General features: G+C 42.8%; 1 protein-coding gene across 1 annotated transcript; it reads right to left on the minus strand.

The window, feature by feature from the left end:
• Nucleotides 1-1,193: 1,193 nt before the first annotated feature.
• NPEPL1 (aminopeptidase like 1) lies at nt 1,194-17,040 on the minus strand. The gene is made up of 12 exons (XM_054845620.1): nt 16,797-17,040; nt 15,394-15,579; nt 14,044-14,214; nt 11,333-11,422; nt 10,557-10,638; nt 10,219-10,361; nt 9,587-9,664; nt 5,842-5,942; nt 5,063-5,186; nt 3,703-3,879; nt 2,921-3,031; nt 1,194-2,090 (listed from the first exon to the last, which is right to left on the minus strand). The coding sequence occupies exons 1-12, from the start codon at nt 16,944-16,946 to the stop codon at nt 1,932-1,934; spliced, it is 1,572 nt and encodes a 523-aa protein (XP_054701595.1). The 5' UTR covers nt 16,947-17,040; the 3' UTR covers nt 1,194-1,931.

The following is a 17,040-nucleotide window of genomic DNA, read 5'->3' on the forward strand; positions in this document are numbered from 1 at the left end:
GATATGCTTTGAGACACAGCAAAACTGAAGAATATGATAATCTGTCATCAAAATCTAATTTCTCCTTTATCTGGGCTTCCCGCATTCAGTGAAGAATTCAGCCTAATGCCACAAAACTGCAGGCTACTTTTTATGTAGAAGTCTGCCTCATTTTGGTAAAACACTAAATTTCAAAATCAGAATTGATTAATTTGAAGAGTGTTTCTACAGGATGTAGATTGAAGACTTGATTTCAGAGCACTGAAATTAGAACATTTTGCCATTAGCTTCAGCGGTCAGAGTGAGTCAGTAAGAACAGTAACTCTTTGTCAACGCATTTCCCATCACGGTTTTTGGTACCAGATAGTGCTTTATACTGAGTGTCTAGAACGACCAAAGGCAGAACTCATTTATATATAGATCTCCTAAATCTATGATCAAGTGGACCAGGGAAACAAAACGAGGGAGAAGCAAATATAGGAAGTAATGAAGTTCTATTTGTTGTTTTTTTAAAAAAGCATTCTGCCCAAGAATCAACTTTAGCCACAAAACCAAAATGAAAAATGTTTTATTCTTCCTTCTGCATTAAGCTTTCCATGAGGTCTTTAATCAAAAAGACCCATGCCTAAACCAGATGTGTACCTCATTGTTGGAACACCATCTAAAACCTAGCACTAGTTCTCTCCAGAGTTCACCTCCGACACAGGGAAAGGTGTAATTCATCACAACTCAGCTTGACTTTATCTGCAAAGCAGCCAAAAGCGTGTGCTGGGTGGGATTTTTCACCATCAACACTCCGGTTGAGCCAAGAAGCGTTTCCAAAGGCCGACGCCTGAACCACTGGGCAGGGACCATCACTGATTAAAACTTGGTCACTCTGTTCCCATCTCTGCTGCTGACATTACATAAATTGGGGCAAGTCATTTTCCATGGGTGTCCAAGCCAAACTAGTGCTTGTAAGCTCCTTGTAACTGGCTTACACAGAAACCAATACTATGTGTCCCTGATTACTGGTGAATCAAACAAATTAAGTGAATCAGCTAAGTTCTTCAGAAGTGCCCCAAGCCATTCCGTGTAAGCTGTTACTCCATCAGGTCTGTTTTCAGATGTATGAGTGCTGGGAAAAGGGATTTGAACAGAGTAATGATGTTGCACACAAACTTTTGGAGCACTCAGTGTTCTCAGAAATGTAAATAACACCATGAAACACCACATGGGATATGTAAGCTGCTTTAATAATAATAAATTTATTAAGTGGCAAGAAGCCACTCTGCTTTGTAAACCAATTTTACTCAATCACAGTCCCCCTATTTTTTTTCCTCATTTAACATGAATACATTCTGTAATTTGTATGTGAAAGATTTATGTAGGTATGTTCTGGACCACTCTCGCTGATTTTACTGGTCAGAGAAAAAAATGAAACATGCGGAAACAGCACCTTATTAAAACTATAGGCCTTTTCTCATTACATCCCCTTTGCTGCTAAGCTAAATTGTCACTGAATAAGCCAAGTCTACAGGTTGTTTTTCCTTGTCCTGTTTTCTGAGATGTAGTGGGGCCTGCAGAAATGTCTGATAAAACCTCACATATAATACGTAATTCAGAAGGCTTTGTAAGCAGTAGCTGCAGTTGCTTCTTCAGTCTAGAGGGAGCTTCTCATGCATTAATGCACTTAGTTAGGTTTTGTGAGGAGCTCAGGAGGATGCGCCCTCTTCCTGGTACAGTTAGTTGAGCCTGGACTCTGCACCAGTGACACTGTTCAGCAACTGTGTGCACCAATAATTTAAAAAAACAAGAAATCAGGCTGTTTTTATCAGAAACAAGTAATAAATCTTATCATGATAGTAAAAAAAAAATGGCAATTTCCAATGTGTGACATTTTCATTGCTTGAGAATGAATCAGTGCAAAGTGAGGTAACCCATGCACCCCGTCACTTCGGGCTGGGGGCGCGTTAAACCAGGCGCCGCCTTTTGGAATCCCTCTCCATGTCTTCGGTGGGAGAGTCTCCATTGCACCCTAGAGGGGACACCATGTTTAGCAAAGGGTCTTCAGATGCCCCTCCAAACAGGGACAGCAACAAAGCCACGCCATAGCCAGTAGCTCGTTCACCCTAGGGGAAAAAAAAAAAAAGAACAATTCACACTTCAGACTGTATAATCTGAATCTAGTTTTAATTTACCTACTCGCTCAACAAGAGTAGTGATGGCTCATGGCCACAGCAAATACTCAGGGTGCCCAGCAGGCCTGCTCAGCTTGTGCTTCTGTATCCTTACGGCTATCAGAATCTGTCCCGCTTAGATTAAACCAACACATTGATTGATTCACATGAGAACAGAGCTCACACTGACTCAAGGGTGGATTTATGCTAGCACTGTTCAGGGCAGGGAACATTCCAACCAGCATGAGCACGGATTTGGAGTATGAGCTGAGAAAGTTGGGTTTAAAAAAAAAAAAAAAAAGAGGCAAGGGGAATAAATTGGCTTATTTTTTAGGAAAGAAATAACATACACGAGTTCCATCAAAGGGAGAAAGGGAGGAAGGGAAACCCCCAAGAAGAAACAAATCTCGTCTCTGCTGCAGGTCAGCAGGCAGGATGATCAACTCTGGTCAATCACCTTAAAACAATATGGGTGAAAATGGAAGGCTAGGATTCTTGCCACCAACAGAAAGCAGGCAAGTTGTCAAAGTTTACACCGATGTTGCTGATTAAAGTGACCGTTAGAATATTTTAAAACCATAATGAAAACTATGAACAGGTGAAGCTACAAAAACAATTCCCAACACAGATGAAGAGTCAATGCTTTTCAAAAGAACTCTTCGTCTAACTCTCTCGTTTTGAATTTGATGGCACAGAATTCAGAGCGTGTGCAGGCACAAGCAGTTTTCTTTACCCAGCTCGCTGGCCCATGAAAACACCAGAAGTCATACAAACATACTCACTGCATGAACAGGCGCAGCAATGTCTATATGGACCCAGACTCCAGGCCAGTCGAAGCCAATGTGAGAAGCAATGAAGAGCCCAGCACAGGAACTTGGAGTGTTGTCTCGGTCCTGTAGAAATAATAAAAACACAGTTGGTCTTGCAAGAAGAGAAAACGTCAATGTTTTATTCTTGCCTACAGAAAAGACAGTTGTGCAAGTCTAGTTCAGAGCTTCATGAATGGCCCTAAAACAGTCCTGCAAACCAACTGTAAATCCTTTGAGTGAATCCCTGGTAGCAGTCTAGCCCAGCTCAATTCCTCTTCTGCCCAAGCTCCTTTCCGCAGTGCTTCTGGAACTCAGCACACATGGTAGCTCTCAAACACAGCAAAAGCAGCTGCAGCGATGCCCGAGGCCTTTGTCCTCAATTTCCAGGTTTCTGCATTCCCAGTTACTGTCTCTGCTGCTTACATATGATCTAAGGAATACTTGTCTTTACAACTTAAATAATGTCCATCCAAGAATTTAGCATTCATCTTAGGGCCATGCTTAAAAGGCAAGCAGCCCAAAGATACCTTTGCAGCAGGCTACCATTTAAAATTGACAATAAATATCAGTGTACTAACATACAGCCTGCAAAATCCCCAGGTAAAAGACCTTGAAGACCAGAATTATATGGCTCATTTTGAAAGATTACAGCCCTTGTGAAGAGCTTTCAGCCAGCTATCAACAGGCCAGCACATTATCTAGAAAATGCACATTTTTATGTAATAAATGAAATTTAAAGAAAAAAAAAATCTTACTGCCACAGAGTTCTTCATATCAGCTACAGCAGAGGTAAATTCACTGAAGTGGAGCTCGGGGCAATACACAAGAGGATGGACCAAGTCTCCACAGTTCCTGCCAGCTTTAACACAAGCCTTCTCCCACTCTTCATTATTGGTAAGGACAGCAGCATGATACTTTCCTGTAGCAATTCCCTAGTGAGATATAAGACAAAATCAGGAAGGATTCGCCTTAACTGTGCTGCGTAGGATAATTCTGTACTACTTCCTCTCAGCATTAACACCTGCTTTCCATTTAACAAAACCACCAAGCAAAAAAGTCTCAAAACTACTCTACAAGAAGGTAGCGTTACAGCTGTAGACAAAGACATTGTAGCTATTGTTGAATCCTTTAAAATTTCTGAAAATTCATTCTGCAGTGAAATAGTCTGCATTTGTCTGGCCTATTCAAACCACTGTCCCACAAAAATATTTCTTTATAGTTATTGAGCAAGCAAACTATATCACTTCATAATTATTTATCCTTAGAAATAAAATTAAATCAGCAATGAATTATAAATAAAATATCTAACACACACATAAAGGATACCCCAGCAATGTGTGTCAATCACACAAACAGTCTGAATGTAACATCCTCATTCATCGGAAAGGTTGCTTCCTTCCAAATATACAAAACCCAGAAGCCACCATCACACCAGTTTTCCAGTAGGACAATGATGGGAAACTTTCAAAGGATTGATGTTTACACCAATGTATGCAACATTCATGCTTCTAAAATTTGCCACCATTTCTCCTCCTGATATGAAGACCAATTCATTTTCTAGAAAATTAAACCACAAGAATCACTGCTCATCAATATAACCTTCTATAAAACAGGAATAGACTTCAAAAAACAATAGCATTAAATTTGTACCCTTCTAAGTCATACACAGAATGATACGATGTAAGCCATTTTATCATCAAGAAAATTCCTGATCGCTATCATCAAATCAGTTCTGCTAATTATAAAGCTACTGCATCACAAACATTGAGAACTGGATGGCTTATATCAGCTGCTAATGTCATCAGAAGAATACTGTTTTTTCTCTAAGTATGCAAAAGCAAAAAAGTTGCATAAAGAACAAAAAACCCCCCGCTTGAGTATTGCAGCTATAAATGTAATACATTCACGACACATGTCGGTGCACAGAGGGTTACAGTTTACTGGGGTTGCTGCTGGCAACTTTGTCTTGCACAAGCTTAGGAAGCCACCATCAGGCATGACGGTTCGTTATATCTATTTGCCCCCGAAGACTAGCAGGCCCAAGGCAAAGAAGTGTACGATGCACAGACAGTAGAAGGATGCACCCCCTGCCTGCTAGCAGTTCTGTATCAGTACCTGAGCTCCAGTAAGAGTGGCCATGTCAAGAATTATATCAGCTCCGAGATCTTTGCATGCGTAAGCTACTCCATCAGCCAGTATCAGTCTACCTTCTGCATCAGTGTTATTGATTTCCACAGTTCTAGGAAGAAGAGAGGGCATTTAATAAAACAGCGCTTTAGGCTGGAAGTTAAGACTCATCTGTCTGGACTAGAATACTGGACAAGAAAGCAGACTCAAACCTCGCTCACTTTCTCATTTGACCCTGCAAGTCCGTATGGCTGCTGCTTCCCCAGCTGCAAGCACCCGGACAGGGCACACACGGAAGAGCGTTATACACTATTGCCCTCATGGTCAGGTCTACTTCTTTGGCCTGTATAAAGCCTAGCATGTCAAGCTGGGATTTTACAAATTACAGCCATACAAAGAGGTATCATGCTCCGCTTAAAACGAGAAGAGATTCTTATACAATGGTAGCCTGCCTCTGTGACGGAGACAATATAAACTACAGATGGACACAGAAAACCAGTTGTACTGGAAAAAACACCTAAACCCGAGTGCTTTAAGGAAACTTCAGCTCATGATACGTGATAGGTATTTTGATGTGTATTTCCATACCCAACAGCAAACTCTAAGCACACTTAAAACTCACTACTATGGCTGTCTGAAATACTATTATCAATATTTACGGAAGCTGACGAGGAACAGGTTCACAATCTGCAGGGTACTCAGATAAATAGAACCACAGATGATGTTTCCTCTCAATGTTTCTGTGAAAAGGATAGATACAATCTTACTTTCCAGAGTAAAGAACATGAATGTCATCAGGTCTCGTTGCACACGGTCCGACTGCATTCTCAGCCAAACAAAAAACAGCATGAAGATTGTCTTTAAAACCCTGTAACAACAATAGGAGAGAAATGGGTTTTGATTCACATCGAGCTAATTTATTGTGACTGAAATCAACAAGGGATTACGACTTCTTGACAGCAGTGCCACCAATTACATGGGAAATGTGAGGAATGTCCTGTGTCTTGAAGCTGAGGCCAAGAGCTATAGAAAGCGGGTGAGGAGGTAACGTCTAATGCTGGTTTTAGAGTTCTCACTGGAGAGCGAATAAAAGCCTGTATGCATGTGACAGACAAACGGGGAAGGGATGTACAAAGCCCTTGTCAATTAAGCAGTGATCAGTACAATCTCCCCTCAGTGGCAAGGTATCCAAATTAAAACATCTTTTATATGCAGTGTGCAGATACAACTGGAGGGGGTTACGTTTAGTCAAACCTGATTCCCTGGGAAGGGCGTGTTCAGCTCTTTACAGCCAGCTCCAGTAAGATCTTCACTAGCACAACTCCAAAGCCCACTGAGCTCACCAAAATCAAACACCAAGTCACTAAACTACAGCATCCCTGTATGAAAATCAGCAGAATACATCTCCAAAGATGTGACGCTTCACTCACCTCATTGTAATACAACTCGAACACTGACTTACAACAGAGATCACAAACAACAGGTCCGGACTGTGTAACTCCTTCACCTTTCGTAGCCACAAAGGAAAGATCCAAGCAAGGACGCTTTCAATGTGACAGTTACAAAGGCATTCTGAGAGGGCATTACACAGCCAGCCAGGATGCTTGGGATTATTCTCCAAACCCTGTATTTTCCACTGCTTTTATTTAGTCTCCAATAACAACAAAGATACAACTGGGGTCATTTGAGAAATTGAGCTCCTTCCCATCATTTCTGCCACACTGCGGAAGAGCCTAGAGTAACAGTGGAAGATGATGGTAATAATAAACGCTAGTATGCAGCCATTTGTGAACTGTATGCTTTCCCTAAAAAGCAACCCCAGGTGAACAGATTCCACCTCTGAGAATTTTGTTGGAAAGCAACTTGGATCGTGGCAATCCTGGAACGTGGTGGTACTCCGATGTCTCAGCGGATCTCCCAGCTGCCAACGACACAGCTCACTGCCCTTCGGCGTCCAACTTCACCACAGGCCAGATACATGCTACCAGGATCTATCCTCTCTCTTTCCACGTAAAACCAAAAATATCCATGGCTAAGACAAATTAGGATTAGGTTGGATTTTTCTGGGGGGTGGCTGTTTGTTGTGGTTGGGGGTTTTTTGTTTGGTTTGGGTTTTTTTATGTATCATTCCTGCTGGGAGGCACACAGCATTTTCAAACTCCCTTTTTTTTTCTTCTTTTCCCTTAGCCTCCTCTCTTCTGGTATATACCATTTCTGGTTTACTTTGGTTTAACATCAAGTGCTTATACAGTTATGGATGATATTTTAAGACCTATGATGATTTTGTTATTTATACAACGGCTGTATTGTGTGAAGGGGTCCTAGGAAGAGAAAGGGAGACAGCAGCATTTAAAAAATAAAAACACGGATCCTCCTCAACTGGGATAGCGAGCCTTAAAAACTTCAGATTCCTGGGGAAACGGAGGCCAGTTTTACTGTTAAATCTTTTGATAAAAGTCCACAGCTGAAGAAATCTGGACTTGCTGAATCAGCTCATGTTCTGAAGTCTAAAGGGCAAATGCATCAATCAAAACCTTTCAAAATAACAGGCAGCATCTAGAAGCCATAAAGTAACTGAGCAGTTTCTAGCCCAGCCAGTGGGCAAACAGCATTGTTGATGAGATAACCTTCCATCTATGATCCTTTGCTCTTCCATAACGGTCTGTGCAGCAAAACCCCCTCTATTCATAATCTGTCACTGGACTGCACCAAATTTTCCTCCTCCCAAGTGCGAGATGTGGTTAATCTACTGCCAAAAAGTGAAAACCTGCTTCCAGAATCAGTTGCCTTTTCCTGAGTCTCATTCTGTCTGTTCAAAACCAGGATTCACTATGTTAGCATGCAGGCTCAAGAAGGATTTAAAAAATTTAAATGAATGTTTTTCTCTTCTCCCTTGTGCTGGAAAGCTCAAAACGGATGAAATGCATCTTTCTAGGAAAAATCACTCGCTTAATTTTGCTATCCAAAGCCTTTTTAAACCATGTTGTAAAACTGTTGAACAGCATGTAGGCAGATATTTTCTGAGGATGGATAATAACCTCTGCCCCTCTTCCCGCTGAGCTTTCTATCCAACACACATTTCCAACTTCAGTCTCTGTGACAAAGCATAGCTAATTTAAACCTCTCCCAGCTTTATATTATTCTTAAAAGCATTTTTAAAAAAGTCCTGCGACAAATTCTTTCCACTGCCTATCTGAATACATTTTCTGCAGGGATTTCATTAACAGGTCTTCTTACATGAGGTTGTAAAATTAAGCAGTGAGATCATGCTTTTGTTTTTACATATAAAGGCACAGATTTCTTGTGAGGTATGACAGCTTCTTCAGGCTCAGTTTGTCCAAACATATCACTGCCAGTTTATTCATTGCTACAATAATTGCATATGAAATGAATGACAGATCACTTACATTCACACCTACTGTAATTGTGAATGCAACTTCTCTCAGTGCAGACAATGACACACAAAACTACTTTGGAAACAAGGAGTGAATCACTGAAAGAACCCACCACATCCATGGCTTCCCCAGACTCTCCCAAAGCACTGTGTAAGTTCTAGCTCTTGTCCCTTGCAAACGTGTGATCTAACTTTCTGAAGGACTTAATTATGGAAAGCCAGCCGTTTTGCCTAGGATGCAGCTCACAAATCTGTTTTCAATTTTAAGTCTCTGCAGATAACTGTGAAGTTTACAATCTTTCCACATCAAACGTGCTGCTAGGGCCAAGGCACAGAGCTAAACTCTTGAGAAATGGGAATTTGGCACTGATCATCCCCTGGACAAAGCTTCCGTCAGATCTATGCATTAATCTGCAGCAGTAAATGTTCTTTGAACTTTGGATACTCCTTGGAGGCAATAGCTGCTCTGTCAGCAAGACTCAGTCACTGGATTTGTGGAGAGGGCAGAGTTTTATTGGCAGCGGCCACTTCTTTTCCCCAGTTCATATTGTTAAAGTGCAATATGCATTTTTTTAATTCTTCATATTTCCATACCTGGCTTCTTCTCAGCTCCCCTACTACTTTCTGACCACAGAGCCAAACCGACAAGCAGCTCTTGATGAGACTGGAGCTGCCACTTCCCCAGTAGGTTAATATTAGAACTGGCACAGGATTTGGAATATGGACAGACTTCATATCGCAGAGTCACTCATCCCCTTCTTTGCTAAGGGGACGACAGCTGCCCCAAATCCCACAGCTTAAACAAAATCAGCTCTGGATAACTCAAGTATAAATCTGATTCAAGGAACTAGAAACCACTCAGTCCACAGAACAAACCCTGAAATTCAAGAAAGATTCTTAAAAAAATAACACTCAAGCTATTTCTCACAATTCTCAAGATCCCGGTAAAGATTTGAAATATTTTCCTCAAAGAGCAGAGTGGCTCAAGATCACTAATAGCAGTGGCAGGTCAGAACTTCAAGATTAGCCTGGCCCCCATATCTGGGAATATATCCAAAAGTTAGACTGCTCCTTGGCAATGCTAGGATACATGATATCAATTAACACATTTTACTTACTTGCTTTACAGTGGCTTTGAAGGCACCCAAAATAGCAGCTGCTCCACCACAGTCTCGTTTCATTCCAGGCATAGTAGTCTGTTTAAACAGAACCATAACTTTATTTTTTTTTAAAAGATAATTTCAGAGTAATGCCTACTAAAACTAGTGTTTCTGATGCTTCTGTAACTCAGGTCTTGACAGTGTTGAGCTGTAACAGAAACATGGAACACATGAATCTGCTTACTGGTGGATCTTGCCTTAGAACTGGAAAGTACTAAACCTCTGATGCTAGTTTGTTAGAAAAGAAAAAAAGAAAAAGGTTGTTTACAAGATTCGCACTGAAACCAACTCAAATGGGTTTTGGATCTATCTACAAAATCAGAAATTAAAAATCTTTGTTTCTAGTTTTTTTCCTAGCAGTCGGCAATACTTAAAGGGCAAAATATCAGGTAGCTATTTAACTGCTCTGTAAAGGTTCCTTGAATCCTATTCGGTCTTCTCCCCTGATAGGTTCTGTCCATACGGATGACAGTAGATCAAGTGTTTACTCAAATAAATATACTTTGGTTTCCTTCAGACATTAACTGAATTATTTCCATCAGAAAACAACGCTGTAAGCAAAGGCAGCAGAAGAACAAGTGTTTATGTACCTTTCCCTTAATGCTGAGTCCTCCAGTGTCATACACAATACCTTTGCCCACCCATGCAATGGTCTGCGTAGCACCATCTGGAGTATGACTGAGAACTGCTAGGGCTGGAGGATGCAGAGCTGCCTTGCCAACTCCGTAGATACCTGGAAAACAGAGAATTAAACCACTTGTGGGGAAGAAAGACTAGGGGGCAATTTGTGGGTATTTTCTGTAAAACATCTTGGAATACTACGGGCAATAAAATGTTTCAAAAATGTGCAAAGAAAACATTACAACGGAGATGGCAAAACATTCCAATTAACTGCTAGGAGAAAAGCTGAATTTTCAACAAGATATACCTCCAAAGCCTCTCTCTCTCAGCTCCTCATCTCGAATAATGGTAGGAGTAATCCCAAGATCCTTGCCAACTTTTTTGATTTCCTTAATCATTAAAAGAAAAAGGACATAGTCAGTCAGTCATCAGAAGGACACATTTGTGTCTTTCCACACATATGGGTATCCACATAAGGGTTTTGTGTGATTTCAGTATGCATACACATACAAACATTAACAATTTTGGGAGGGGTACTGGTTTTCCAATGGCCTAGTTCCACTGAGACATCCTTGACTTACTATGGCATGAAATACGAATTTGACCTTTAAGCTCCGCCAATAAAAGAAATCTTCAGAGGTAAAGGCCAGCTGTTCACTCTATTGGTTCATGATGCAATAGGACAGGAATATTTTCATTCTCGACAGCTTTCCAGGTCTTTAGCATAAAATTCATCTGGAAACACGTCAACTTCTGTCCCATAATTTCAGAACTCTTACACCATCGGGCTTAAGACAACACTAGCACTGGCAAAGAAGCCAGTGTCATGACCGAATCAAGAACTCGTGTCTTCTGACTCCCAGTGCCTTACCCCAAGCTTTACATTCCACCTCCTTCCAACTTAGCAGAGTTCTATGAAATATTAAAGGTCAAAGAAATAGCCTCAGCATCCTTGGACAGGTTCTTTGATGCGCTTCGCTCTGCTGACATACAGGTTTTGCTAAGAGACAGCAACACTAGCTCTTGATTACTGTAGTCTAGACCTAGAATTACTAACTCTTACTCATCAGGTGTATTACCTACCTCCAGGAAGTTATCTGTGTTCATCTCATTGCATGGGGTATCCACAATTCGAGCAGCCAGCCTGACTCCTTCTGTAGCACTTGCCAGACACTATGAAAAGAAGTGAGGACACCTAAGAAGTGGCCTTGGGCTGGTTTTCTGCATAGCTTTGCATGTAGTCCTACGCAGCCAATACCAGATGCGTGGCTCCTCTGGAGCACATTAATGCTTAACTGCAACCCATCACAGGCAGTTGTACAGTATTAAAGAATGTCAACCAAGCTAACCATTATTTTTTGTATATGTTAAGCTTAAGTTATTTTTCCTCATGCTCTAATTTCTAAGCAACTGTATTCCTTCCCACAGTGAACTGATATTGCAAAATTGATAGCCTTCTCCACTATCAAAGGGAGACCAAGAAGGCAATGTGAGGTGGAGGAAAGAAAGATAAGAAGAAGCCAATTCATGAAGTCACAATGAGCTTGTAGGTTGCTTGTGCTGGAAACCTGCAGAGATTACATAATATACAACATGGGAAACCGCAGAGTTTGTATGTGGCACGCAGAGTGGCTGAGTGCAATAAAGATTACTACTGTAAGACATTCCATATGGCAGACCCATGGGGAATGTAGAGTATTTCATATTTGCGTGAAACATGCATGCCTCTCTTTCCTCATTCCTGTGGCAGAATGGAGGGACCCTTGCCCGGACCGAGTAAAAACTTATTTAAGCAAGAGTGGACAGAATGAAAATGGTCCACGGTGAGCGTGCTGAGGCTGTTTCCTTAAAGAAGGATCCTCCTGGCAAAAAGGACAATGGGGGCACCAGACTCTCAGCTTCAATTTCTAACTCCTGTGAATCAACAACTCGAAACAAAAAGACTAGGTGGAAGGAAGCTCTGTTCAAGCTCTCCAGTAGCCACACTGCATTGAAGACCACACACAGCAGAAGGGTAAGTCAAGATGGGTTTCAAAGGAATCTGATGTGTTGGTTAGTTATTCATACCGAGGTATCTGAAGTTTGGCTTGGCCAGACTGGCCTAAGGACTCTATACATTCTGTATCCCAGCACACTCAAACCTCAGCTTGCTTTGGAATGGTGCCCCGTTCCTTACAATTATTTTTGATTGCTTTACTTCCCCTAAAGGGATAAGGACCTCCTCAGGAGCCAAGCTAGGTTTGAGGTGATTCACCGTTAAGGCCGTGCAGGTAAATGGAGGTGCTCTAACCCAAAGGTCAAGTCCAAGGGAAATAATATGACTTACAAAAATAAGCTGTGCCTGGGTTTGGCTTCCAGGGTGCTAAAGAGAACCTTGATAATGGCAGCCTTGTAAAACTGACCATCCCTGCTAGTCCTCACCGTAACATATCCTGGACAATGCAGTAGGTGCAAAATACAGCAACATGCCGAGGGAGAGATTTAGCTAAAAAGATCCCACCACATGCCTCTTCCATGCTCTACATTAGCTGTCTGGTGAGGTTGAATTTAAGGGGTGAAAACTTAGCTTGGAGGAAGCCAGTAATAGTTTTGGCATTGATATCAAGGGGAAGACCAGGAGGTAGAAACCATTTCAGCTTTGTTTTATAGTTATAAATAACCCAAGTGGTTTGGAATCTACCTATTTGAAGGAACTGGTTTTGACACCAGTCATGTTTTTTCTGATTTGGGGCATGGAAAAATTGAGCGATCAACAGTTGTACTCATAGCACGTCTGTCTCTGTCACTTTCCTGAAAACTGGTCTGACATCATTTGCCACGGCCAACTCAACTCGTAGAGTAAGGACAAAGTGTAGAGGAAAATATACTGAAATTGAAAAAAAATACCCTAAAGCTGCAATTCTGCAAATTTCAGATGCAGCAACACTGCCTCCTTTGTCAAATCCCTTGCCAAAAGTTTTAATGGATTTGTATAACCTCCCTAACCGATCGGCTAAGTGAGTGTCCATCTGTACTGAAGCACAGAACCTGGAGCACTGACCGGGAAGTTGCCTAACAGCTGAAACGCAAACCTTGGAATAGCTTTTAAGTTAGGATCTTGGAAGAGGAACGACCTACCATGCTAAAAGTTACCTGATACGGCGTTTCCTCTCTATAACAGTCATGTGCAAGGGAAACAGTCTTTGATTATCTGCTATTGAAAGACAACTTAGACATATTTAACTGTTATGTATAGCTCATCTCCAAGCTGTACTGCTTCTTAGGGTCTTGTTTATGGCTACAGCTCTGCTAGAAAAATTCTGCCAAAGAGGTACATCAGACAGAAATAGTAGAGGCCATATGCGATCCCAGAATAAGCAATTTTTAATAACTTCACTGTGATAGTCACCTGCACAACCACATCCAGATTTTGCCCTGGTAAAAGAAACTAAGAAGCCCACACACTGAAGGCAATGTAATGTTAAAGGCTAAAAATACACTATTTGCATCTATGACAAACAAGAGAAAAGAGAAATTTTCTCTGTGCTACGTGTTTGGTGTTTTCCACCCCTGAAATCTGAGTAACATCTTCAGCCTTTGCTGCAGTAATATGTTCAATATTTCTACTCACAGTTGCTGTGAACTGATCAATCTCAAGGAACTTTGACCTAGGATAATTTATTACTTTAGATACCACACCTATTCCAAACGTAGCCCGAGACAGATGTATTTGTGCATGCAACAAATTGAAGAAAAAATAAATAAATCAAGGAATAATGGAAACAACTGATGACGGAAAAGCCCCAAAATCTTACTTTAAGTGTTGCCACTTCTATTGGTCCATTGTTTTGTCCAACCAGGAAAAACTCTACTGTTACAGTTTTCTTCTCTGTGCGTCTTGATGCACTGGACCGATGTGTAAACAACGGGAAAGCCCTGGCCAACGCACAAGCAGAAGCGAAGACTTCAGACCGCTCACAGACCATCTGAAACACCAGCCAGAAGACAAACAAGTTAGATGACATTAAGGATGTGGAAGACTACACTAAAAAGGATGTCACCTGTGATATTATTGATGAAGAGGGGCAAAAAAAAAAAAAAAAAAAGAAAAAAAAGGAGAGGGCTGGAAAAAACTGATGTCTGAATCAAGACATACCCGTACGCCATGTTTTGCATGGACTGGGTGGCAGTATAAGCAGCACCACACTGAACTGGTTCACTCATTTCCCATATGGAAATGAATTGCACTGCTGGACTTGACTGTGTGGGAATTAGTACATCCTGATAAGGGAGCTAGACTACATTAATTATACTAGTGCAATTAACACAGGTTGGCCTATAGATCAAGACAAAAAAGCACAGGAATCATCAACGTGTGTTCAAAACAAATACAGAAATGATATGAGGATGTGGCTAATATTAACCTGAAGCTTTTTAACACGTTGACTATTCTTCTGAAGTTCATTACAGAAATTACCAACAAAAAGCAGTTTTAGCTAAACATTTTCAAAGTTAACTACAAGGGAAAAAATTTAAGTAGAGTTATTACTCTTGCAAATAAGTTTTCCCAGTAAAGAGGATAATTAGATTTTGTTGCTGACACTGACTATGTGAGCCTTCTCTAACAACCTAGAAATCTGATTTAATCTGGAGGAGCCATAGAAACAAGTAACAAATTCATCAAGCTCATACAGAAGATGACCAAGAGTCCAAGAGCTTGTCCTGCAAAGGACTCACACTGGAGCAGTAGTTTGCATTAAAACTTTTAAAATTCACTGAATAACACAAACAAGACACCTTAAATGGGTTATGTGATATAGACACAGCACCCTGCATGCAGGCTACATCAATCTTCTACAGCATGTGCTAATGTCATAAATCCTAGTTGAAAAAAGCCACTCCTGGTTCCCTTTGCATGGACATTCCTTGTTAAAGACATTCCATATATATCCAACCTTAATTCCCTCCAACTGCTTGAGCATGCATAAGCTATTATAGTTAGGTCTTGTTTATGCGTCAGTGCAAAACCACTTATAAATGTCAGCATAATTATATGGGTAAAACTTGCCCACCTCCAGTCTCCTTGGATACGGCTAAAATCCTGAAAAGTTGAGAAAATACTTGACTAGATATTTCACCAGAAGCATTTCCAAACAGCCACTTACAACAATACATCTGTTGACACCTCCGGGAAGGCAATTTCTAACCAGGCGGGTGATGAACTGAGCTGCAGATGGACTATTGTGTCGGCTGACCCTGGAAGGCAAAGCGGCCACAGTGGCGTAATTCAGGTAGAGAGGACAGCTGTCGGTGGGGTTTGGATTCAGAGTGCTTAAAGCGGATTGCCAGATCTGGGGAGAAAAGAAGAATTTAAAGAACTGTATCAGACTTTTCTTTCCATCGCATTCCCACTACATTTAGGCACCCTCTAATTACAGGATTTTAGGTGTTGATCTTAAAGGTCTTTTCCAACCTAAACAATTCTATGCTTGTATGTGCACACACTTTTAAATGCAATAACCTCTAGAGTGAAAAGAAACATGAAAATACAACGGACCTGTTTATTAACCAGAAAACACAAATGCACTTTCCATTACAAGCATCTCTTTTAAGCCATACAAATTACAATTTAAGCCCACATCATCTAGTGCAAAGGCTGCTGCAGAGCTTTAATAAGTTGAGACAGTTTTCCTATGGATAAACAGACAGATTGATTTACTAGTCCTCTGCTATTGTTTCACATAGCAATTTAATTAAAAGCAAACAAACAAACAAAAGGCAGCTAAATATTGTCATAAATGACTCGGGAGTCCAGCAAAAAAACCCCCAAGCAACAACCTGCCAAACATCTAGCGACCTAAAAGCCGCGATACAAAACATTTATCATTTTACCAGAAGCCATCACCACCACCCCAACAAACAGCCCGCGGTAGCCCAAAGCAGGGAGGTGGAAGCGCTGCCATCTCGTCACCCCGTGCAGGGAGCGAGGCTCAGCCTCCCGCCGGCCATCTGCCACCTGGGAACGCGTGTGTCGGTAATCACGTTAACTGCAGACATCCCCGTGTCGCGCAGGGGAGGGTAAGGCACCTTCCACCCGCCGAGGTGGGCACAAGGGGTGCGGGAGCGAAGCCGCGGTGCTTCACCCGCGGGCGGGGAAGGGCTGCGCGGGTCCCCCCGCAGCAGTAACAGGCTCCTGCCGGACCCCGCTGCCGCTCCCGAGCCCGGCCCGCTGAGCGGGGCGAGGACCGGCTCATTTCCCCTTTATTTTTCCGTTAAGGGCCACTGCGAGGCGGTTTCACGGGGTAAAACCCTGCGGCTCTGGGCGTCAAGGCCGGGTTCCCCTCCCGCGGGCCCGGCAGGCTCCTTCCCTGCCCGGCCCCCTCACCGCAGCAGGCCCGGCGCCGCGCAGGCAGCCTCAGGCCGAGCGAGCCCCCGCCTCCCCCGCACCACGAGGCCACTCGAGGCCGGGGCCGCGCTCCCCCCGCCTCAGGGGGGGCGTGTGTGGGGCGGGGGACGGACGGACAGGGACGGACTGGGACACCGCGCTCCCGCCGCGGCCCGGCCTCACCTCCTCGGTGACCCGCGGCTGCAGCTTGCCCCGCAGCTGGGCCCAGGGCAGGCGGTGGAGGTTGTGGAGCTGGCCCAGGACGAGCAGCGGGCGGCTCTGCGGGTCCGCCTCGCCGGCGCTAGCCTGGAACTCCAGCTGCACGTTCGCCATCTTCCTGCCCCCGGCTCTGCTCAGCCCGGCCCGGCCCGACCGCACGGCTCCGCCCGGCGCCGGCTGCACGGGGCGGGCACCACGGCGGCGCGGG

This window comes from Grus americana, chromosome 17, assembly GCF_028858705.1.
Source record: "Grus americana isolate bGruAme1 chromosome 17, bGruAme1.mat, whole genome shotgun sequence".
In the NCBI taxonomy this organism is placed as follows: domain Eukaryota; kingdom Metazoa; phylum Chordata; class Aves; order Gruiformes; family Gruidae; genus Grus; species Grus americana.

Excerpts from the sequence above, each read along its gene's own strand:
- NPEPL1 (XM_054845620.1), bottom strand. The coding sequence starts at position 16,946 with ATGGCGAACGTGCAGCTGGAGTTCCAGGCTAGCGCCGGCGAGGCGGAC. Across the intron at positions 9,665-10,218 it reads GACTCAGCATTAAGGGAAAG|ACTACTATGCCTGGAATGAA; the intron begins GTACATAAACAC and ends CTGTTTAAACAG. Across the intron at positions 3,880-5,062 it reads CCACTCTTACTGGAGCTCAG|GGAATTGCTACAGGAAAGTA; the intron begins GTACTGATACAG and ends ATATCTCACTAG.